Below are 23,489 nucleotides of genomic sequence, written 5' to 3'. Positions count from 1 at the left end.
CCCCTAGCGAGATCGTATCGTTACGCGGGTTTTTAAGAGAGCAAGGAATGAATACCTAATATAAGACAATCTCTATGTTTGGTTCGTCTACTTGTTTAGTCCGCTGGCTATGCATACTGGTGCTCTTTGCCGGCGGCTTTCCATCTTCGGTTAGGTATTACCTCTTCGGTATAGTCTTAAAGGAGGCTTATCGGAGTAGTAATACGTCTGCCACCCTAGGAGTTTTAGTATAGGACTTCGAGCGGCCGCCATTTACCTACTTAAGCACGCGCCGGGCCAGGATATTCATGCCATGCCTACACTTTTCTTTACACATTCCTTATCTAGTATTTTAACCCCTGGAGTACAACCATAAGGCTTGCAGGTGAGACTCTTAGAGCGGCGAAAATCAATTTAATCCCCGTAATATTGAATGGAAGGTTAACGTGAGCATCATTGCATGATGGCTAGTTGTGTCTAGGGTTTAAGATTACCTGTTGCTGAGTATATAATGATCTTTAGGATCTTTGGCGTATAACCTACACCAAAAGAGAAAGGTAAGAATGGGACAAAATTACTGTCTGAAATCTCCGGTAGCGATAGAAAGCCATAGTTAGATGGTAAAAGTAATAATTCCACATTTACGATGATCTTTGTTCCTAATAAGTTATTCTATATCGAGAGCAGATCGAGATCGACCATGAGGTATACGAGTTAGCTATATCACGCACACGAAGCCAAAAGATTTTAGTTTCCAAAAGATTTTAACACGTTTTTCTTTATAATTCCTATAAGCCATCTAATATCACTAATATAATTGGGCATATGGGCATGTGACATATGTAGAAATACGTCGAAATTACCAAAAATGTTGATATCCCAAACAATGAGGGGCCTTCCTTATGAAGCAAGGAATTTTTATGGAGTATAAGATGTATCAAGCTCACACTTCGGGATATAGAGTGGTACGGTTGGTCAGCAGGTTCTATTGTTGAATTTAAATTATTTTTCTTTTCCTGTAACCTAGCAGAAGGACGTTAGAAAAGGTGGCGTACTTACAAGGATAATTGTTAGTTAGAGGTGGGCCAGGTACTATGTATTTTGACGCCTTTTCTGCTTGGGTTACTTTGCATATGCGGCTAACTTTCATGAGCAGCCCTTGGTATGTAACCACTACGGAGTGACATGTGACTAGCTGGTGGATAGCTCATATAACATATATATCTTAAGGTGTTATTAACGCCTATCTCTTTTTAGATCTAAGAGGGAACTAAGGTTCCCTTATATACAAATACAATATAACGAATAACTAGCTGGTATGTAGATAGCTTCAAGCTGAATCTTAGAACCCTTATCACGTCATACGCCTATCGTAATCCTTGTCATCTGACACTAACCATGTATATGTATATTGACATGACTGTTCCTTGGTAAATATCTCCGAGAATGTTTGAGTACCTAGGTACCTACCTACCTAAGGTAGTCACACTTTGGAATATAAATCCCGCGCTAGGAATTCTGATGTTGTAATGCTTCATACGCTCGCGATTTGCGTTTAATGTTACCAAGTCCTACATTGCTAGCTGGCCACACGTGTAGTAAACTTGGATCAGGATCGTAGAAGGATTCGGATGGTTAAACGTTGACCCCCATGAACTTCTATGTAACTTCGTACTTCATAATCATCAGGGTCTTTTTCTAGCCCGTTGTGACTTTTCACAGATCGTTCCGGGCCGGCCCGCTAGTTATGAACTCTAACTTAAATTATTTATGCCCCGCTATTATCTGTGCAACGAACCCGTGGTAGATGAAGAATAGGTAATCCCATAATGTACTAGACCAAGGTTGTTTGTTATCTTAAGTTACCTACATGTTTTCAAGCGTGAGTTAGCGTCAAAATTGTCTGTGCAAGGATCCACTTCCACCAACCAGAATTGAGATACGGTATTTTCGGGTTGATATTTGATTGGGCACGGCTGTTTAATATATTAAGCATGGATGTTCGGATCAAAGCTGCGAAGTCTGGACCTCGATTAGACAATCCTCCCTTCGCTTTGCGAAAAGCGGGTTCTCATTCCGTCCATGTCAGAATATGCGCTGTGTCATCTTGACTTGGTCGGCCATCATTTTACTTGCTCTTCCAGTACCAAAAGTAGTCGTAACCCGGGGCCTGATGAGGACGCAGGGTATGTGTTATCAATTTGCTACGGGCTTCAAGTTAGCAATGCCTCATCACACCTCCTGAGCAGGTACCATAACAGCATGTGTTGCGAACGCTGAAATCCGAATATAATGCCTGAATATCAGTACATATTCTAGTGCTATCTATTATATAACAGTGTCCCGGATATATATTGTATTTAAGCCCTTTGTAGACCCTTGTAGACCTTATACCTAGACTTAGGATGATAATGAGGATTACACCAAGTATTGCTGATCATTTTCTAGCCTCTAGTCTTTCCGTAGCTAACGCCTCTTTGCATACTTCAAATACGTCGACCCTGGAGGAGTCAGTTCGTGTCTTCTAATATGGCAAGTTAGGTTAAACTTACGTGTAATCATGCTTCAAACGTCCGGAGAATGAAGTCGGCACACCTAGTAGGGTCAGTCGCCATTGAATATCGCAATGAGAGCATAACAAGTGAATGTAGAGAGTGGCCTAATTGGGAGGCAATGAAAATACGTACCGGAGCCTGGCGGGTCGGCGTAACGACGAACTAGATCCTCGACCTCTTTCTCCTTGCCGAGGCGGACTCTGGATAGCGATTGAACTCTCGATGCGCGTAATCTGCGGACTCGTTCGTACGTAACGAGACGACTGGAAACATCCGCCGCCGACTCTCCGTTGCCGAAAAGCGCACCTAAAGCCCCGGCATCTTCTATGGCCTGATTTGCCCCTTGTGCCCCAAACGGGAGCATCTGAAATACCTGATGTTAACCTCACCAGATAGAGTAGGCATATTATGGGGTGTTACATACCGGATGAGCTGCGTCCCCTACCAGCACAAACTTCCCTCGATGCCAAATTGGAAGCGGGTCGTGATAGGATAGAGGCCAGTCAGTAACGTTTGGAGCTACACTAAATTCAGTATCCCATTAGATTTTCAACCTTCCGAACTTCCATCCAGAAGAGGAACCGAACACTCACTTGATGATATGAGCTATACTAGGGTGGTAATGGCCAAACTCTCTTAACATGAGAGACTTCAGATCTTAACGGATTTTTGTTAGTATAAGTGCGTTTGGTGATTTGTATTTCGGCTTACCTGCGTCGTCGCCGTGTGTACTTCCATGAATACCAGCGAAATTCTGGACTTGTCCGCTGTGTGAATGTCAGGTACATTTTTCCAATTGTTCTTGCACACTCGGGAGGCCTACTTTCGACAAGTGTACCATACCATATGTCGTTCTATCTGAGAGGTCGTATCTGCTAAAACGCTGTTGCCTCTCCCTTTTACTTTCTGCAGCTCCCGAAAGTGTGGATCATCCTGTAGGTCAGATGTTGGTATCATAAACCGGAAAGCACTCAGTCCTGAGGGGGTAGATTTCGCCGCCTTTTGGTCGCCTAGCACTACACCCCTTAAAACGGAATGCAGTCCGTCAGCGCCGACGATGAGATCCGCGTAATGCCGTGTTCCATCCTCAAGTATAACAAAGCCTTCTTCAGCGTTAGCTGCTACCACTTTCGATGCCAATTCAAGATCCAGAGTGGAGGTGAGACGCAAAAGTTCGTTGTGCAGGTCTACACGATGTACTGTATAGAGCGGCGCCCCGAATTCCTCGCGAGCATTGATGAGATCCGCACGGTGAAGGGGTTCTAATGTGACACCATTCAATACCTCGAAGCATGTCATATCATCAGCTCGAGCCTTCGCGAAATCGAAACCCAGGCGAGACAGCACCCGAGCCCCGTTAGGGGTTACGAGGATTGCAGCACCCACTTCGGCGGCAAACCGAGACTTCTCTAAGACCTATGTTCTGTTGGTACTTCTAATAAACCTGATTCAAGGTCGTTGAGAAAGAGGAATCTCATCCTACCTTCACAGAGTGGCCGGCTTGCTGAAGTACGACAGCAGTACACAGACCGCTAATACCGGCGCCAACAATCAGCACTTGGAGAGGCATGTTGAGTACGTAGAGAATGTCTTTGACACCTAGACATTTCCGAAGGAGATGAGTTAGCGCGATCTTTTAGGTTTTATCACATTGTCTGTACTGCTTAGACTAGCTCATTACTAAGAAATGAAGCATCCTAGAAGCACCTTCAAAGACTTGAGGGTATCTATGCCTCAAAATCCCGACATCATCATATCAGTAAAACTTATCATAATACAGAGATAACCATTTTAGAAGACACATCATACCACTTCATAATCCAACCCCGGTCGCTTCCCACACCGAATATATAGGTATCTAGCTACCTTATATCGTCAAAATTTGGAACGAAGGATTGGCGTTTCATTCACCCCTGTGATAAATTATACGAGGGTTATCTCGTAGAAAGCAGGATTTACGAAGTCATAAGACCGTACGATGTACATGCTGTGTTTAAGTCATCGTGTAGATTAGATCTACAATTTCTATTCGGTCGTTTATTTCTTTCTTTCGATTGACGTGCCGCAGAAATGCCGGGTCCTTCCCAATACGTCCTGGCCCCCATTTGCAAATCCACGTTTTGTTGTGACAATGTGGCGTTTATGTTACCAACCTCTTTGTACGGTTTGTTAACCTGCCTTGTAAACGCACTCTGGATGGTTGCCGAGGTTGGCTCTACCTATGATGCTAGGGTTGAGATTTCAACTTAAGAGCAAGACAATTAGCTAGCCAGCCAGCATAAAACCGCATATACATATAGGAGTGCTTTTCGCCTATTTCCTTTTCCACGGGAATGGGCCAAGTAGAATCATGCCTCTAATGTAGCACAAGCCTTTAAAGAGTGTATTACTCATCTGAATTCTGCTCATCAACCTAAGTCAATGATAGGGCTCGTAGAGGCTTTACATATGCCTCCAGATACTTGAAACTTAGGTACTTATGATACCTAAAATGAACTAAACTATCCAGGAGAGTGCCTAGGTACCTACTTGTGTGTGAAGAGTTTTCGGAGGTAAGGAAAATGCGACAAAATGGTTATTGCGATTCCATCACCCTTTTAGCTAAAGTGCTGACGTGGGATCTGGTAGTGTTGCTTGGATCGCCGTAGCCGCTGATGCTAAATATTAGCTGCGGTCTAGACTAATGCTACTCGACGTTCAGAGGCCTCCAGAAGTCAATCTTACGACTTCTTCGTTTCCTACGAAGTGCTTGCTTATTGGAAGTTTATATCCCACCATTTCGAACGGGAAGATGGGAAGGCATATCTGTATGATAGACCAGAGGTACAGTTTTCGTCTCATTCTCTCGTTCTCTTGGCTTTGGTTCTAGCAATACTATGTCAAACTACATATTCAAGGGTCATAAGCTAGTGGGACTCTACGGTGGACCTAGTCGCTAGTGGGCCCGGCACAGCGAGTCTTCCATGTCCTAAACTAGGCAGATCTGTTATATTACTGTCACTAGTGCATCCGCTATCGCGAGTGGGGGATCCCGGTACCTCAAAAGGCAGCTCACGATAGTGGATAACCCGATAGATCCCTGGACGAAGGGGCGCATCGTCAGCTACATAACTGTTCAAACTATGTATTAAGGACGAATTGCGTGCTGATACAAGACAACGATGCATTTGGGTATCCTATGTTTCCGGGTATTGGTATGCGTTCGCCCCACAGAAATAAGGTGTATAGAGGCGAAGCTCGGGATAAGAATACCATTTGGGAAGAGATCATCCGGAAAGTTGACTTCAAATCCAGGTTGACACAGATATTCGGGAAGGTGGTTATTGCTTTTGCCATTATGCTGGGCCCAGTTCTAGTTCCGTGGGCTTCAACAGCATCTAGCTTTCTCAGCCTCCTGCGCGTTATCGGTCTTGTCCTTGCTCCCATTAGGCGGAGGAGGCGACCAACGGGACTATAGGCATAGGAACCTTGAGATATCATGCAGAGAGTGCAAGGGTATTCTGTTATTTATCATACTTTAGCCCGGTGACGGGAAGTGCATCACGATCGGCTTACCCTTCTTAGGAACTTGGCTCACTCCAGAAGTCTATGATTAGTTATAAGAAGACGGGATTTGAAGACGTATAAGGACTAACTTCTCGACATGGCAACTAACCTTGCCGTCTCAACCGTCTATACTGGGACAGTATATCGAGGTTTATAATCTGCTCGGAAGATGTTCCGTAGTTGCATGACTATTGCGACCCTAAAATAGGTATTATTGATTTAAACGAGACTCGCACTGATGAGCTACCTACTCTTAGTGATATAAGGAAATCGGTAATAGCCTATCAATTTCGAGGTAAGCACTTGTTCGTCTAACGCAGAACGGATCATGCTTTAGAAATCGTCATGTTATCAGCCTCGGCTGGCGTGTATGTAGTGTCAGGATTCTAGATGAGACATCTAGGACAAAGAACATGTATGTATATACGAGCCGTGGGCTCGCCAGATACGTTAAAGTTCCTCGCGGAACAACAAAGTTGTTTCCATGTTGTTTGGTTCCACCTCGTGACATGTAGTACGAATGTCACTCTCTCGATCTTAATTAGATCTATCACATAGGTACAAGGCGCACAGACAAGGAGCTAATGTAACCATACTAACAATTTCGTGGGGTTCTCCCATACAATAACAGACTGCTTCCGATACGACTGGACCTCGCGACATAGTGTAAGTCAAACGCTGAGGCTACCAGCCCTACCGGCTCAAATATGTTGCACTGTCATGGTCACATGACATAAGGGGTACTATATATTATACATGAGCCCCACCAGTTTAAACATCACGGTAATGCATCCCTTTGGTGGGTGGATCTGACTAAGATATTACTACACAGGTAGACCCTTACATTAGGTGGACTCTATGTACATTAGGTAGGTATAGGTGACTTCTTGCTTGTGATCATGTTTTTTCTTTCAACAACGACATTGAAATCGAAATGCTGATCCTCTCCTACACCATCTAACACGTAAGCCAACTCCTTCCAATTTGCATCAGTTCATCTACTAACACCCAATCTTCGTCTAAATAAGCACATTACCTACCGCGCAATCATCAACATCTGAAATATTCTCTATGGGAGATGTAATGTACATGTAAGTGGCCATACGACATTCCATACCATCGGATATCCAAATACACTCAGCCGCATATATCACGAGCGATACCGCAACTGCTTATAGCGGAGGTATCACGGATGCATTAGTGATGTCGCAAGCACATGCAAGATGCATGGGAACGATAAACTCACTTCCTCCAATAGGTTTACTCTTTCGCACGTAGCCGTACAATCCTTGATAAATCGTACGATCTTGTATCAAGTTTTAAGAACTGCTAGTTATACTGTTTACATAGTAAGTCGAGCTGCTTGTTGTCGAAAACAAGTATCTTGTGAACAATATTATTAGAATAGTAGGGCAATGGCTGTGAATTATCAAGTAACTCTTTCGCCAAATAATAATCGTAAAATTAATGCTTTATAATCATATCCTTCAAATCTTCTTAGGTAGGTACCTAACTAAGGCATAGTTCTCACACTAATGTAGTTATTTTCATATCTTCTAATCCCAACCCGCGACAGAGACGACATCAACGGTGGAAGTACTAAGGTTTCCACTCAGACATATTACTAAGTCCCGCCCACGGTACACGCCTAATTGTGAATATTACTGTATGGTAAGGACATAAGCCGTGGCTACCCGGCCCCTTCGACTATAATCGTTCGGATCACTTGTGGCAAACACTGGGGTGGTACGAACAAGGGGTGATATTGAAATTAACCAAGAATAAACTACAGGAGGCTTTTCACAAGTATTAGGATGATATGCTGATTTTTAAGGACTACATGATTTAATTAAAATTAACTACTTGAAAAGAAATATTCGTGTACTTTTGAGAGAAGAGAATATGTATCATGGGATAATGTAAGAAACGACGTTTCTTGACTTAGGCTGCGGATCTCTTTGCTACAGTGAGACAATAGTTAGATCCTCATCCTGTAATCCTAATACGGCAACGATGTCACAATTCCAGGAATTACACGGCGTGTTCGACTCTGCAGTAGCCGCATAATTCGTTTGCGATGGCTACTTTATCGATGCAATTGCATACTCTGCATGCGCACGAGAACATCTTTTCCCTTTCGGAAGCCATGTTTTCCTAACAAAGATTTTAGGAGATGAGTAGGGCTGATAAATATATCTCTAAAACGATGGAGAAGATTGGGATTTGGTGATTTTATGATATGTCTGTGATAATGTAGTAAGCGACTAATTGTTGTGCTCTGGTGTTGGATATTCGGTGATTAACGATGGGGATAATGCTGAAATATATACACCAATCAACCGTTGACCTAACAATGAAGTTATTTTAAGACGATTTCCTGGATATGTAACTCGATGTAACAAGATGTAACTTTTCCTAGTTGCGTTACATGCATTTCGTTGCTACAAAGGAGAATAAATCTGTGTTAAATGACATGATTATTAGTCCACTACGGGCTATAACTAACCTGATTATACTAACCGTCAAACTAGGTAACATTAACTATTCCAAGTGATTAACAAAGTCCCATCATTGAGACTTTTCCAGACCAAAATTTTCTCTTGTCTTCATCCCAATCTCTACCTATGCCTTATTATAAGGTTAATTCGATTACCTAGGTGGTCACATAAACGCGAAATTTGCTAGGTAGAGCTTGTTAAATGGCAGACGTAAGTAACTCAATTTATTTCTGGTTATTATGATAATAACTCCCATTGTAGCATCGAGGAATGTGGAGGTAGTGGCAAAACATCTTATAGTGCACTTCCCAGAGCAGGTGCTCAAGGCCTCCTTATAGCAGATTTAAACCTACAAGCCGCGGAAACGCAGTATCAAAGCCCGGGTTGTTGCAATGAATCCTAAGGGTTTTGGTAGTTCACCTCGATGTGGCCGCTAAGAAATTCCTTGGCTATACGATAGCACCCGTGATAGTCATTTCAGCGCAATGAACTTTTTGTGGATTTTCTTTCCTGTAAGTTATAAGTACCTTCTAAGCTAGAGCTTCACCACTCTGTGGCCATACTAGGTACGAATACCTAATGCGGATTCCCCGCGAATTATTTGACGATATCTGAAGTGCTACATATAGTCCTCCTTAAGGTAGATTTCTAAGGAAGATTTCACACACCGAGCTAGCTTTCAGGAAAAATGAAATTATAGGAGCCTAGGAAACTGTATCCTACGTCGCCTAGGTATAAGTCGCACGGTGACTGTGAACATGGCTTCGCTTTTATCGCACGTTACATCGCCAGGCTATTTCTAATACGTGACCGGAAACTTGTTGCTAACCCATACATTAATAGCAATCGGCAATTCCAGCTATATGATTCGAGTGAACTACATTTGACTATATTATGTAGATATTCCGATGATAAGGAATGTCATGGAGGCTGTTCTTGGTCTAAGATAAACAATTCTGCCCGGGATACCAATTGGCCTCATAGCTGCTGAGGCGGTTGCTGGTCTTTTCTTATTTATGTGCAACTTTATGCCGCTAAAGCTACATGGTAGGCTGTAGGTTGATAGCTTATAGAGGAGTGGCAATGAGTTCGAGTAGGATGCGCGAGGGACCAAAACAAAACAATTGTAATTATAACTCAGGGTTCGCAATGTAGGTAGGGTGAGCCGCTATATTAAAACTATATGCTAGGTTAGATGTATATCTGAAAGAAATGTAGGTAACAGTCGCAGTTCCACCCACTGGTAGGCCGTTAAGTATGTCTTGATCGTAAATAAACCATCCTTGTACCTATGCTAAGATTCAATGAAACTCAACATAACGTTACCACAGTAGTCGACACCATGGGAGGTTTCTTTACCAACCGTAGCTCTAAATATGTATAGAGTAAATTATGATAGTCATGTAGTTATTCAATCCCTCCTCCCTTTATCCTCGTATGCAACAGTAACTTCCCGTGTCCTTTGAATACTAGTTTGGTTGTCTCTTAGTATGGCCCGCTCACTGCCGTCGTCCGAGCTACGCCCGGAGGCACCAATTGTCGTCACATTGGCATTCTTTACATCAGGTCGAATAGTACCCAAGCCTATCTCCGTATCTGTAGGCCTGGTATTTCTCGCCCTCCCTATTGTAACTAGATTATGTGATCCCTCGCTCTGCTTGTAATATCGTTCCGAGGTGCTCCCACCGAGCATTCGAACCCAGATCGGTCGGAGTACTGGAACGCATACACAGATAAGTGTAATGGTAAGTTCGCTACTGGTCCACATCACCGATTCGGCAGTGGCGACTAGATTTACGGGGGCTGTTAGACACGAAATAAAGGTAGTGGGCTATCAACTTACATAAATAGTCTTCGGTAATGCTTAGAACACCGAGACCTACCGTTCGAACAATTCCGCAAACTCCTGCCCTATTCGAAGTTAGTTTGTAAAGTATAGTTCACTGTTGAGGTGCGCCTTACAATATTCCTAAACTGAGAGAGACGCAAATTGTAATCTTGTCCTTTCTTCCCATGTTTAGCTTCCAAAGTACCATCCAAGGGAATCCTGCTAGGAAAAAGTCCATCGCAGCAGACCAAGCTGTGTCGTGTTAGCCTCGCTTAGCTTTTCTAAATATTACTAGGAGGTACTTACAACACATGATGTATGCAATTGTAGTTAAATCTAGTGTGCAATATTGGCGCGGGACACGGTCGTCATAGAGAGACTCGAATGGAACGCACTGAGCGAAGACGGTGATGGCAAGCAGAATGGACCAACCCATCATTGTTGAAATCCAGAACCAAAGTACTATCTTGTGCCTAGTTCTCTTCTGTGAGCATATTCGTCGAGTTAGAATTTGGACCGGTCCTTACCATTTCTGAACAACAATGCGCATTAAAAACAGGCCGACAGCCGACTTGCTAAGTCCCATCGCAAGTGAAACAATGCATTGAGCAATAAGTTCCGTCAAAGTAGCCATTCGAACATCCGGCTTGGAAAGATCTTTGTTATGTTGACCGAAGCCATAACCGCAAGAAACCGTTATGGCACATACGAATGCAAGCTGTACTATCTATTGTTTCCTGGTTAACACACTGGATGGTTCAGAGGTGCCGATTTTGAATTTACCTACCCAAGTTGCTATAAGAACCCAGTCGTCAATGCCAACACCCTTAGTTGACGAATTACGGATGGCGACTCGCGTAGCAATGAAGCCTCCAGCGAGTACGACTTCCACGCATGTAATGGCGATGACCGTTGGACCCTGATTTCCGAGAGCCATTACGAATCGTGATCTAAGTACCGAGAGGAACACCTGAGAACGCCACCAATTTCCAGATCATCGAATTCATAGGTTAATGGACCGGCCAGTCATCGAATATTACTGTAGAATATTAAAGCTGATTTTCAGTCAAGATGTTGGTAGTTTACTCTCTTGATGAAACGCATTTGGGACTCATCGTAATATGATGATTATTAACCACGGTATTAAGCGGAGGTACTATATGTATTGTATGTATGTGCATAGCATAAGCCTCGGGGTATGAGCAGGGGCAGTCAAAACTCTTCACTGTCTAATTTCCAGACTACAAGCATAACCCCCCCTTCCCCCCCCAGACCAAACAGCAGACCCTGACAGTGATAGACACCACGCCGATTCACTAAGAAAACAGCTTCAGCTATTCTCTTCATCTTTGCTAAAATGGAATAGTTATGTATTGCTGGGATCTTAGCGTCCGCTATCAACTTAATTTGCACTGGAAAGACTAGAACAATACCGAGTGATAGGCATCAAGTTTAACATAGTTAACGAACAACAAATCTACCATTTCAGTCACCGGGAGGGAATTCTCCTCTGGACAAACCTCGCGTGTTATCCTATCCTATAGAAACCTACACAAGGCTTAAGCTTGGAACGCAGCTTCAAATGCTCTCTTTCAGCCATTTCCCTATGGAATTGCATGAACCCAAGATCGGATGGATCGAGATCTTGAAACATACTGTTGGTAAGCCACTCACTACGAGATACTCCATATGGAAAAACAAAGCAAAGTCTAAATGTTGGACTCCTCATTTATTCGGCCCGAGCTATGCGCGTTTCGAAAATTCGAGACTATGCTTTTGGGTTGATAAAGTTGGACTGTGAATCGATACTGTAAATCGTGAACATTGTTACATTTACAGACCGTAAAACCAAATGGGCGGCACTCTTCTAGTGTGGGATGATGATCAACTTTAGGTGAAGCCGTCCGTCCAATCGTTAACAACAGCTTCTTGGCATAGTGGGCACGGCTGCACAATCCCTGAGCCGCTTTAACGCTATGACGGGACCAGGTATGCGAACCGAGTCTACGGATTAGTTGGCTGGTTGGCTGTCAAAATCCGTAGCGTTGGTCCACTGGGGTCTTAAACTAACGCGTTATGCTAAAGAAGGCATTCCACACTGAACATCAGCAAATTACCTAACAGAATAGCGTCAAAATAACTGGCAATAGCGTCAAAATACCTGGCGCAGTCTATGTACCAACAACTATGCTGGTAGGTAGGCCGCCATTTTTTACGTTATTTTGCCTAAACAGCAAGAAGATAAGTAGGTATAAGCAAGTAGTCTTTTGAAACTAGCCCGTTAAACTTTTAACTAACCTAATTTAAATCTTTAGTATATGTGTTTCTTCTAGCTTGTAAAATGAATTGGAAGAGGGTTATATCTCTTACATAGAGACCCAAACAGGGGCCTGTAAACTAGCGCTGTTCGCCACTGGCTGTTTTTATTAAAGTTCTTTTTCTACTCCCCACAATACACAACGCATCAAAATACCTACAACATATTAACATTTCTCCATCAAATTGCAATAATTCCAAGATTAACCTCTGAACTAAGCCACTTATAGAGATAAATCACTTAGATCTGTATAAAAACAGCTGGTAGCGAACGGCGCTAGTTTACAAAGATCATCTAACGGGGCGATGACCTAACGGGGCGATGAGGCCATAAGACCTGCAAAACATCCATCGATGTCCAACACGATACCAACAACGAGAAAATACGTGTACAGACCGCCAAGATGATAATTAGGTAATAGCACCCTCCACATTACCATATAAGCTATAAACCCACAGGTATCCCTCAGCAAAATCTCTTAGGAATATACTTATTTGCAAAAAGAGCAACGGCCACGGATCTTCTTAAAGCCACGAGAACTACTACTATAACTAGATCGTCACGTACTTTTCTCAGTATGTATATATAAACTTATCTGTAAGACAGTGTAGTATAAAAATCACTCACGACCCCTCGGAATTTAGTCCAATCGGAATTTGTCAGTTTTCCGAATTCCATGGGTAGTATCCTATCTCGCTACCGAACGCCAACAAAACGGGGGAATCCTGGTCGTCATATGCAATCCCCTGCATTTCCTGCAGCGCCGCGGGGTTAGTCTTCTACATACTATGGTATCAAGGGTAAGTAAAACCACACCCATAAGTCGCGCACTAAAAGGTGGCCAATGCGGTACTGGAAATGCTAAAAAGCTGATACCAATTCTGGATGACAGCCACATCTAACCCTTTTAGGTGGTACTTTTGGGGGTGGTTTTACTTTGGCCTGGTACCATAGTACGCGTGAGATCTTCTATCAGGTGAGAAATCATACAATAGTGTACAATTGTACAGATTAATTGGCTATTCAAATGCTATTTTTAATTGAAACAGCGATCGCTTAGGAAAGAGCATAATACATACGCTCGAGCCTGGCAACGTCCCCGTTAAAATGTTTCCATACGTGCCCTACGGAACCCCAACCTTGAACTACCTATCCGAGCTTACAATATTTAGGAAGCTAAAGGAAGAAAAGAAGAAAATGCAAAGTGGCATTGGCGCGACAAGGTATGTGTGTATACTACCTTTAAGGATACTATGTACTGTATGCCAATAGACGTAAGGAAATTGGAATGTCGTCATTGTAAGTTACACGTTAGAGACAAGATTGCTATAATATATTTGTGTTGTCTTCATATATTCGACAACCGCACCTTAAAATGTGCTGCGCTTTAATGAAAGATTAACCTTATAATTGGGAATAGCGTTGCAAATATTAAAGCCAATGAAAAACTATTTTCACTTTTATTAAATCTTTGAAAAAAAAGATTATAAAATTAATATAAAAATAGATAAAAGTTGGAAAATACCTTTAGAATATACAGAAAGCCCTCCTATTCGGAAGTATTTCAGATCAATCCCCAATTACAGGGCCAATCCTTAATTAAAACGTAGCACCTTTTAGGGGTGCGGTCGTCGAATGTACATATGAAGACAGCACAAGTACACTATTTTACATGACTAGAAGTTGCCAATGCTCAAGCTGCATTCTCAACACTTCCAACCCCCTTTTTCGCGAGATCATGGTCGCAATAACAGGTAAACTTTTGAATATTACGTCAGATTTGTGCCTTGTCGCCTTTAGTCTCAGATCGAGCCTCGGTTGCAATGGCGTCTTTCAAGTCAACTGCCACCACATCCCCGAATTTTGCGTTAATTTCTTCAAGTGTTAGGTTCTTGGTCTATAGAGAACGTTAGTCATTACCTGTACGCTACAGACTTAGCAAAATGGAAAGTTACCTCTGGGAAGTAGATTGCGATAAAGGCCGTAGACACCAAGGTGACAGCTACAAAGACGAGATAATATTTCCAACCGATATTCTTCAACGCCAAGTTAACCGGAGCGCTATACGCAAGAGCATTGCCATAGAAAGATGCAAAGGCAATAGTAGAGCCTTCACTACGCAGGTGTGTAGGCCATATCTCTGAGCCATAGGCATACGCCGTACATTCGATCGTCGAAGTGAAGGCAAACCCGAAGATAAAGTACAGCGCAACTATGGCGTTGATTCCGGGCTGGTAGGTGGTTTCGAGGTAAAATTTGATCAGTGCCGTCATGATGGCCAGGATTACTGCATTGACTATGCCTCCAATTACTAGTTTGGCAATGTTAGTAAATACGACAAGAAGCAGGCCAGACGATACTTACCAAGAAGTCTGACACGACCGACTCTATCCACGTAAATTACGTTCACCGCGCACCCAATTATCAAGACGACTGTCCATGCACAACCCAAACCAAGCTGAAGAGTCGTCCCGAATCCAAGACCGCCCATTAGTACCGGTATTAGATTGGCGATGGCGGTTATCCCGGTGCCTTGCGCCATAACCCATAATAAGATGGCACAGAACGCCCGCTTGCGAAGATGTGGTGTTGTGAAAATATAGATATACCCCTTGGGAAGATTTCTCTCCGCTTCGACTTGAGCCTTGATCTGTATCGCCTCAGCGCGAGCAAGAGTACCCTTTGGATCCGACTTAGTGCTATGCAGCCGCTCGAGCTCGGCTTTCGCCTGTTCCTCTTTGCCATTTTCCATTAGCCATCGTGGTGATTCCGGAACAAAGATGAGCGAGCAGGCGAAGATAGCCGCCGAGACAGTTTGAACTATGAATATCAGACGCCACTGAACGGGATTTTCGACGAAACTGAATATTAGTCCGAACAATGAACATGCAATATAAGCTGTGACGATGCCGACGCCTTGAAGACCAACTAGTAGCCCACGAGTGTGAGGGGGTGCCACTTCGCTCATGTAGACCGGACTATTAGCCATCACCATTCCCGCACCGATACCACATAGGACGCGGGCGACAAGGAGCATCACAATATGATAGGACGCCGATTGTAGGACGCCAGCCAAAATGGCGACGAGGGCAGCGACGAGATTGGCTTTTCGACGACCCCATTTGTTCGATACTGGGGCTTGTATAATAGCTCCAACGAAAGAGCCACCTAGGAAACTTGCCAACAAACCATCCATTCGTGCAGTCGCATCGGGAGTCGTCAGAAATTGGGCGATGAAGCTGGTCTGTGCTAATGTACTACTCATAGCATTCGCTGAAAACCCATAGAGAAAGCCACCCATGGCTGCCGTAACGCATACCTATCAAGGTCAGAATAGATTTGCATTAGTGACGCGCTCTTTGGCATACCTGAATTGCCCGCTTGCTGGTACCTCTAAGGTGAGTCGGGACATCATCCTTCGTACTGCTTGCATCGCTATTATCCTTTGTGGTAGTAGCAAACACATTGCTCGTTGGAGAATCCTTCGACACGTCAGTAGACTCCATTGTCAATTGTCAAGAGCATTAGGAGAACAACAAAGTCCGGTGAAGGTTGAAGAAAGTTCGAACAGACGCGTCCCGTAAGCTCAATAAAGACTCTATCCTAGCAGAATAACGTCAAAAAAGGTGGCCCATCTACCTGCATAATTGTTGGTAGACTGCTGCTAGCTATTTTGACACTATTGCCAGTAATTTTGACGCTATTCTGCCTAGTAGCTAACATCATGTTTACTAACTGCTAGTGCTGTTACATGGTACATACCAACACCGGTGAGCTAGTGTATGTAATTTGATATCTAAGCTATACTATGTAGGCTCTTGACTGAATGGAACCCTTCAACATTACATAGAAGCTCCATAACGAAGCAAGGGGGGGTTACATTGACGCATAGTTGGGGTTTTGAAAGGAGTTTCATGCATATGCTGTTAGTCGTAGCTGCACATCTGGAGCCCTGTCCACTTCATCCCCTAAGCTCTTTTAGTACATAGTTAACGATATCTCCCTGGCAGTCACTGCGGTATATTTACATACTTACCAGAATGCCTTCTCTCTAGTTAACCAATACAAGCCTGTTCTCGTTTGCCACTACCATCAACCCTACACTGCACTAACATACACACAAAGCCATTCCATTCACCATGCCTCCCACCGTTCCAGAAGTTGAAGTCTTCCCTGTCCTAAAGGGCAAAGTCGCCATCATAACCGGCGCGGCGCAGGGCATGGGAAAGGCTACTACCGAAGTCTTTCTCAAAGCCGGTGCCAAAGTCGTCATGTGCGATATCAAGGAGAAGGAAGGGCAGGAGGTCGCTGCAGAACTTTCTCAGTTTGGTGACGTCCTGTTCGTCAAAGCTGACATATCGAAGTCAGAGGAAGTACGAAGCCTAGTCGAGAAGACGGTAGCGAAGTTCGGCCGGCTCGATGCTGCGATTAACAACGCCGCTCTGACCCCGGACACCACACCGCTAATAGACTTCGACGAGGATTATTGGAGCAAGATCACAGATATCAATCTGAAGGGCACGGCGCTCTGCTGCAAATGGGAGATGCAGCAGATGATCAAGCAAGGCGGGAAGGGCACGATTGTTAACATCGCTTCCATCAACGCCTTCAAGCCCCAGCCAACTATGCCAGCTTACACAGCTGCAAAGCATGCCTTAATCGGCCTGACCAAGCACGCGGCTATGGAGGGAGGTCCTCATAACATCAGGGTCAACGCCATTGCCCCTGGAGCCATTTATGTAAGAGTCCCCGTTTAATCATATCACTTCACCAAAGCTTTAGACGAAAATGCTAACAGTGACCAAAATAAAAGAGCGAAATGTCGGCTGCTGCTATTAAATCAATGAACATTTCGGAAGAGGCATTTTCTGAAAAGTTCAGCTTCCTGAATCGGTTTGGTCTACCTCGGGAAGTGGCACATGGGTCTCTTTGGCTATCTTCCGACGCTTCATCTTACGTTACTGGTATTACTATGCCCATCGATGGAGGTTGTCTAGCCAAGTAACATGGGAGTACTTGAGAAAGGGGTATCTTACGATCCGGAACTCCTTTTCGACTACTACATACGTACTAGCTAGGTAGAAAATAACTTGATCGATGATTAGCATGTAAATGTATATATGTAAATCTATCTATATATTTATTATTATGTTCTTTGACAGACTATTTCGTTTGAAGGAGTCGTGGATAGTAAATAAGAACCCATGCGGTACCAGTAAAGATCAGCGAGTTACAACGTGTTCTTACGCCTCTCGTTGTATATTAATATACTCTTATGATAGCAATAGTTACCAATATTTATGACACGTGCTTGCCAATAGTGCTGATGCTACATGCATTAGAAAAACTGACGTAGCCAGATATTCGAGTACCTACATATGCGGTGAGTTGAATAGTCTGATAGTTCGCATAGTGTATACACTAACTACTTACCTAACGCACATTGGTGGGTACTGTGTCTATCGTAATCGCATACATACCGAGGTAGGTAGGTATGTACAATCAACCAGCAATACACTATCTTACGATATATTTCAATGATGTGGAACCAACAACTCTCTGATACCAGCAGTTAATGGCCCACCATATGCACTGCAACGTCATAACCGCTAGCAACGGATGCAATAGTCGAACAAGCCTGTTACATATGTACTTGGATATAAAGAAAACTCTGCATGGTATTTTACATATGCACATACATAGGTAGGGATCTCGCTCGCGTTTCCTAGAACTACCCGTCACATACATTACATCCTCTCAAAATGGCATCAGCTCAAACAACCTCATCCAGCAGCCCCCGGGTTCACGAAGGGAAACTGGCACTCGTCACCGGTTCGGCAAGAAGTAAATAAATAACCTTCTATAAAACCAGTGCAGCGAAGTATCTGTCTCTAACATATCCACGCAGGTATCGGTGCTGCCATCGTACGCAACCTTGCTAGCAAAGGAAGTAACATCATCGTGAACCACGCCACGGAAACATCAGACAAAGCGGCCGCTGATCTCTGCAACGAGCTGCAAACTGTCTATGGCGTGAAAGCCATCTGGGTTAGGGCCGATATCAGCAATAAGGAAGGCTGTGAGAAAATTGTCGAAGCAGCTAAGACTCACTTTACGAACCCCCAGACAGGCAAGCTGCAGCTCGACATCCTCATTCATAATGCCGGCATTTGTTTTACCGGGTTTCTCGAAGATGTAACGGAGGACCACTTTTATAAGACGTACTCCGTCAACGTCCTAGGTCCTATCCTGCTGACACAGGCCTTCGTGCCATACCTACCCACAGATAGGTCTGGTCGTATCGTCATGATGTCCAGTATCAACAGCAAAATTGGCACTGAGGCCACGACGTTATATGCGGGTAGCAAAGGCGCGTTAGAAGCGGTGGCGCGGGTCATGTCCCGCGAGCTAGCGGAGCGTGCTACGGTTAATACTATCAACCCTGGCCCCGTCATGACGGACATGTACTTATCTGCGCCGGACGAGATCAAGCAGACGCTTGCTCGGTGGAATCCCGTCACACCACTGGTACCGGTTCGGTCGACAGATACGCCGGAGGTGCAGGAGCTTGGGAAGAAGTTTGGTGGGCGGGCAGCATATGATTATGAGATCGCGGGCATAGTTTCTATGCTGTGCAGTCCAGAATCGGGTTGGTGTACAGGGAGCTTGATCAGTGCTAACGGGGGCCTGGCATTTTCTCTCTGATACTTAGAAGTGGGTGAGAGATATACCAGTTTGGAAATATTTTGGAGTAATCTTTAATTACTTACCTAGGTAGCTGATATCTTAATTAAAGCGCATCGCTTGAACGGCGCGACAACTCGATAGACAGTGTTATATATGTACGTACCTAATACCTATCCTATAGGTTAACCCTACCTTCTAGGTATGTAGGTATTCAAATATTCATATTACCGACTAGCTATAATTACTAGAGGGAATTGTCTGCTTAAGTCCTTAATTATAACTCCTAGTTCAAATTTTAAGGCGTTGTCTCATTTGGACTAGAATCCCATTCGAAACCATGAAAGGGGGTTTAGGAAAAGTCGTTTACTGATCAACAGGTACGGATTATCACTATCACTATCACTATCCTTGTGGATCCGATTTCTAGATACGCACGCACCACCCATGAATAGAGGTTTGCCGTACCTAGGTAGGTAGCTGACTAACATTGATAACACTCTTATCAATTGCCCCTTTTTTCAACCTAAGACTCATCGTTATACTTCAGTATATATAAGCACATTAACGGTTAGCGCGCAAGCTATCTACCTCTTAGCAAGATACATTTGGAATTTGTAGCGCGTATTGTTGACGAGTGGTTGATGGTATCAAACCCGCTCTGCAAAATCGAGATAGAATGACAGTCCCGGCATCGCCTTTGGAAACATGAGCGCACGAACCCTTCCGTTTGATCGAATCTCGGAGACGGTGATAGGTAAATCGCCTACTGTAAGGGGTTACAGCACATTGGGTAGCTGCTTAACTTGGAAGACCAGGTAGCTACAAAAGCGAGCTTGCGTAACATTTTCTATACCTGGAAAGATATTATAACAAGGAACGAAGAAATATTGTTGCTATGGCCTCGTTGTATAACATAGATACATAACAGCTGTACCAGAGTACTTCATTCTCGTGCTGCTTTTCAGGGGGCGGGTGGCCATGCGTATAATGATTGACAATAGTAACGATGTCTTGGGGGACAGCCTCTCAGAATCTCGACGCAACGACGGTTAGAAGCGCGGAAAGAAGGCTTTGACGACGAAACTATCGAAGAAACTGTATTGAGTACGAATTGGAAGACGAACTAGCTGATGCAAACAAGAACGGTAGGGCATATGAACCTAATTGATTCGGAGACAACGACTCGGAGCTGGTGGGAGACCTGAATGTAGGTGAGGTAGGTACTAATCTTATGTCGTCTGCCTCCAATCCCATACCATCCCCTAAAAACTACGCAATGCGTCTTTTATGGTCTTCAAATACCTCTCGTCAGATATCAGGCGCCTCGTTAAATCTTTACTTTGGTGTCATGACCCTCTAGACACAACATCCATCGCTTTTAAAGAGTAGTGAATTGGCAGGTTACTAATTAAGTATAGCCACATAGCAGCTTAGCTGATAATTATAAACCATATTTACTGCCATGAGTCGGTTCCTTGGCTCCGTATATAAGCGACCCGTTGCTGCAATAGAAAATTATCAGACTTCTGGTAACTGCGAATTTCTTCCCTTATGCGTATAGTTATAGAAAACGCTGTTTGAGAAACTAGGACCCTATGACCCAAGTTAGTAAATATTTCCTAGCTCTTAGCGTGTGAGGTTACGACGGCAACATACCTTCCTATTAAGTCTTATACGTACGGCGATGTAGCGCATTATTTAGCTGTCTCTATTGATTTTGCCATGTTATCCTCTTGGTATATGGACACCATCGGATATAATGACTTCACCCTATGCTCCATTGACACTGCAAGGGTCTGTTCCATACGTAACTGTCATGGAGTTGGAAAACTCTTGGGTTAGACGGTTATATATTGTATGAGCCTGTGCCCGGAAACTTCCAAAGGCCCAAATGACTTCACTGGTGACTCTGCCTGGGGTGTAGATCAGATAGTCTGTGTCATAGTGTATCTTGAACTTTTCTGTGAAAAGCCAAGTAAGCCACTGAGGATCAACGCAGTACGGATGGCCTCTTATGATGAGTACACGAGACTGGCCGTTGACATCTATTGAGACTGTTCGGATACGGTGCTTATGGATTGTAGCTCTGTATCCATTGACCATGAATTGAATCGCCGCATGTTTGGCCAAGAAGAAGTTAGCGTCGTAGTGACTGAAGAAAGTAACGGAGGCTGCCGACGTTGGAATGGGACGTACTCTGACGTCTCTAATCTCGGCCATAGGGGGTATAATGTGCGTGGCGTATATAGGGCCTACATCCCGGATTGCGGACAGCAGATCTTGGTATGTGCAGTCGGGTGGTAGACGCTCAATCCATAGTCGACAGTTTTGGTCGTTAGTAATAGGAGCGCATTGGTTTCGCGCGAGCCGATGGTTACCGAGGTATCTGTTTTGGCCATCCTCAGATGACCTGCCATGTTGAATGTGGGGAATTAGGTGAACCGACCTATGCCCCACTCCCCACCTAACCTGTACAGGGGCAGCTTGTGTGAGAGACCTGACATTACCTAACCTGTGTAAGAGTTTAGTAGACCTATGGAATAAAGTTCATATTACCACTGGTTTTTAGTGGGTATTTAGTAGGTAACTTAGCCATTTACATATTTACAATCCAATTGATTAGTACTCATTGAGTACTCATTTTATCCGGTAGCAGTTATTATACTACTTATTGAGTAGTATAGTCCGATTGATTAATACTTATTAAGTACTCACTCTATTCTATAGCAGCTACTATACTATTCATTGAGTAGGTAGGTAGTATAGTCTAATTGATTAGTACTCAGTGAGTACTCACTCTATCCGGTAGCAGCTACTATATTACTTATTGAGTAGTATAGTCCAGTTGATTAATACTCACTGAGTACTCACTTTCTTTACAGCGGCCACTATACTACTCATTGAGTACTCAATGAGTACTCTGTGAGCGCTGACCGAGTACCTGTAATAAACCTATTGACTAAATAATTAGCTATCTTTTATTGCCTAAGTCATTACCTATACCTTATAAAAATTTGCTAAATGGTAGGGGTCCACGGGTTAGGTGAATTTTATTCCATAGGTCTACTAAACTCTTACACAGGTTAGGTAATGTCAGGTCTCTTATATAAATTGCCCTTGTACAGGTTAGGTGGGGAGTGGGGCATAGGTCGGGTGACCTATGGTCTCGTTGAATGTTCATTGCCATGGGTGTTTGATTTGTTAGCGGTATGACAACCCCTAATCGTCCTAATTGTGTTAATTTTGAGTATTGTTGAATTTAATCATAGTCGATAATAATAATGATGAATAGCGTTTTCCGACGAAATTTTTAATCGAGACTTTTTAATTCGATAGGTATATGCCATGGAAACATGTTGGAGGGTTATTTAAAAGTGCAACTCACTCTTGTGGTGGCTGCCTATCTGTTTAGGTAGCTGTGCTTGTCGCGTTTGGACGCTGAGAGACAGACGCGATGTTTCTTCGACTGCTCAAGGGATTAGAGTACACCTTGATGAGAATGCCTGATTCTTGTGGTTCTCGTGTAGGGGGCACACAAAAGTTTCGTTGCGAATGCGTTGCAAAAGATTTGTTGTTGTGTACTTAGGTAGGTAGGATTGTAAAAATCGTAGTTGAAAAAGTGTGGTTAAAATAGCACTTAGGAGTCTGAAGTAAGTTGAGTCTGATTTTGGAAACGGTGTTACTAGGCAACTTGCAGCTGGCAGAAAAGTCTGCTAAGTGACACATTGCGATGTTATCATAAGAGGTAGTTACCCCGTCAAGTGTTGACGTGGTTTTTGGTTGTTGTGGAGGTTGGATCCAACTAAGGTGTCAGTGCGTAAGATGACAGAATTTTAGAAGGAGCAATGTTTAGAAAGAGACACTTTAGGAATGGACCTTCTAAACAATATTGACTGCCTGAAAAAGCAAGAGCGTTCAGTGAATTAGGACTTAGTTCGTGGGCAATGCCCTTTCGGATGACAGGTAGGCACAATCACGTAGCTGCCTAAATGTATGCAGCACCCGCAATGTAAATAATTGGAACCTTAAATAAGATAACCCTTCGGATACAAGAGAATTTGATGCCTGCCGAGTCCTTT

At 43.6% G+C, this 23,489-nt stretch overlaps 5 protein-coding genes across 5 annotated transcripts; 1 reads left to right on the top strand and 4 right to left on the bottom strand.

Annotated features, from left to right (window-relative positions):
* Positions 1–2,297: 2,297 nt before the first annotated feature.
* F5Y00DRAFT_124000 (putative salicylate hydroxylase) lies at positions 2,298–4,344 on the bottom strand. Its single transcript, XM_048004095.1, has 8 exons — positions 4,018–4,344; positions 3,358–3,950; positions 3,246–3,301; positions 3,128–3,191; positions 2,959–3,058; positions 2,667–2,898; positions 2,532–2,574; positions 2,298–2,480 (listed from the first exon to the last, which is right to left on the bottom strand). The coding sequence occupies exons 1-8, from the start codon at positions 4,102–4,104 to the stop codon at positions 2,417–2,419; spliced, it is 1,239 nt and encodes a 412-aa protein (XP_047863180.1). The 5' UTR covers positions 4,105–4,344; the 3' UTR covers positions 2,298–2,416.
* Positions 4,345–9,669: 5,325 nt separating this feature from the next.
* Positions 9,670–11,590, bottom strand: F5Y00DRAFT_242092 (uncharacterized protein). Its single transcript, XM_048008458.1, has 6 exons — positions 11,194–11,590; positions 10,934–11,133; positions 10,713–10,879; positions 10,541–10,658; positions 10,422–10,489; positions 9,670–10,366 (listed from the first exon to the last, which is right to left on the bottom strand). The coding sequence occupies exons 1-6, from the start codon at positions 11,341–11,343 to the stop codon at positions 9,990–9,992; spliced, it is 1,080 nt and encodes a 359-aa protein (XP_047863179.1). The 5' UTR covers positions 11,344–11,590; the 3' UTR covers positions 9,670–9,989.
* Positions 11,591–14,193: 2,603 nt separating this feature from the next.
* F5Y00DRAFT_242087 (general substrate transporter) lies at positions 14,194–16,305 on the bottom strand. The gene is made up of 4 exons (XM_048008457.1): positions 16,092–16,305; positions 15,088–16,042; positions 14,679–15,034; positions 14,194–14,620 (listed from the first exon to the last, which is right to left on the bottom strand). The coding sequence occupies exons 1-4, from the start codon at positions 16,227–16,229 to the stop codon at positions 14,498–14,500; spliced, it is 1,572 nt and encodes a 523-aa protein (XP_047863178.1). The 5' UTR covers positions 16,230–16,305; the 3' UTR covers positions 14,194–14,497.
* A 557-nt stretch (positions 16,306–16,862) lies between these two features.
* Positions 16,863–19,428, top strand: F5Y00DRAFT_254161 (NAD(P)-binding protein; the record flags this gene model as incomplete). The annotated part of the gene is made up of 4 exons (XM_048010137.1): positions 16,863–17,462; positions 17,537–17,724; positions 18,518–18,567; positions 18,632–19,428. The coding sequence occupies 4 exons, from the start codon at positions 16,863–16,865 to the stop codon at positions 19,426–19,428; spliced, it is 1,635 nt and encodes a 544-aa protein (XP_047863177.1).
* A 1,462-nt stretch (positions 19,429–20,890) lies between these two features.
* On the bottom strand, positions 20,891–21,799 carry F5Y00DRAFT_123924 (uncharacterized protein). The gene is made up of 2 exons (XM_048004094.1): positions 21,067–21,799; positions 20,891–21,003 (listed from the first exon to the last, which is right to left on the bottom strand). The coding sequence occupies exon 1, from the start codon at positions 21,628–21,630 to the stop codon at positions 21,181–21,183; it is 450 nt and encodes a 149-aa protein (XP_047863176.1). The 5' UTR covers positions 21,631–21,799; the 3' UTR covers positions 20,891–21,003; positions 21,067–21,180.
* Positions 21,800–23,489: the final 1,690 nt, after the last annotated feature.

This window comes from Daldinia vernicosa (genome assembly GCF_022497035.1).
Source record: "Daldinia vernicosa strain CBS 139.73 unplaced genomic scaffold F5Y00scaffold_36, whole genome shotgun sequence".
Taxonomy (NCBI): Eukaryota; Fungi; Ascomycota; class Sordariomycetes; order Xylariales; family Hypoxylaceae; genus Daldinia; species Daldinia vernicosa.
The sequence above is the reverse complement of the archived record's forward strand: the minus strand, read 5'-3'. Positions and strand labels throughout refer to the sequence as shown.

Coding starts and splice junctions, on each gene's coding strand:
- F5Y00DRAFT_242087 (XM_048008457.1), bottom strand. CDS start 16,229: ATGGAGTCTACTGACGTGTCGAAGGATTCTCCAACGAGCAATGTGTTT. Junction 16,043..16,091: donor CCAGCAAGCGGGCAATTCAG/GTATGCCAAAGA, acceptor TGACCTTGATAG/GTATGCGTTACGGCAGCCAT. Junction 15,035..15,087: donor CGGTCGTGTCAGACTTCTTG/GTAAGTATCGTC, acceptor TTGCCAAACTAG/TAATTGGAGGCATAGTCAAT.
- F5Y00DRAFT_124000 (XM_048004095.1), bottom strand. CDS start 4,104: ATGCCTCTCCAAGTGCTGATTGTTGGCGCCGGTATTAGCGGTCTGTGT. Junction 3,302..3,357: donor GTATGGTACACTTGTCGAAA/GTAGGCCTCCCG, acceptor ACATTCACACAG/CGGACAAGTCCAGAATTTCG. Junction 2,899..2,958: donor TAGGGGACGCAGCTCATCCG/GTATGTAACACC, acceptor CAGGTATTTCAG/ATGCTCCCGTTTGGGGCACA.
- F5Y00DRAFT_123924 (XM_048004094.1), bottom strand. CDS start 21,630: ATGGCCGAGATTAGAGACGTCAGAGTACGTCCCATTCCAACGTCGGCA.
- F5Y00DRAFT_242092 (XM_048008458.1), bottom strand. CDS start 11,343: ATGGCTCTCGGAAATCAGGGTCCAACGGTCATCGCCATTACATGCGTG. Junction 10,880..10,933: donor CGCATTGTTGTTCAGAAATG/GTAAGGACCGGT, acceptor GAAGAGAACTAG/GCACAAGATAGTACTTTGGT. Junction 10,367..10,421: donor CATTACCGAAGACTATTTAT/GTAAGTTGATAG, acceptor CCGTAAATCTAG/TCGCCACTGCCGAATCGGTG.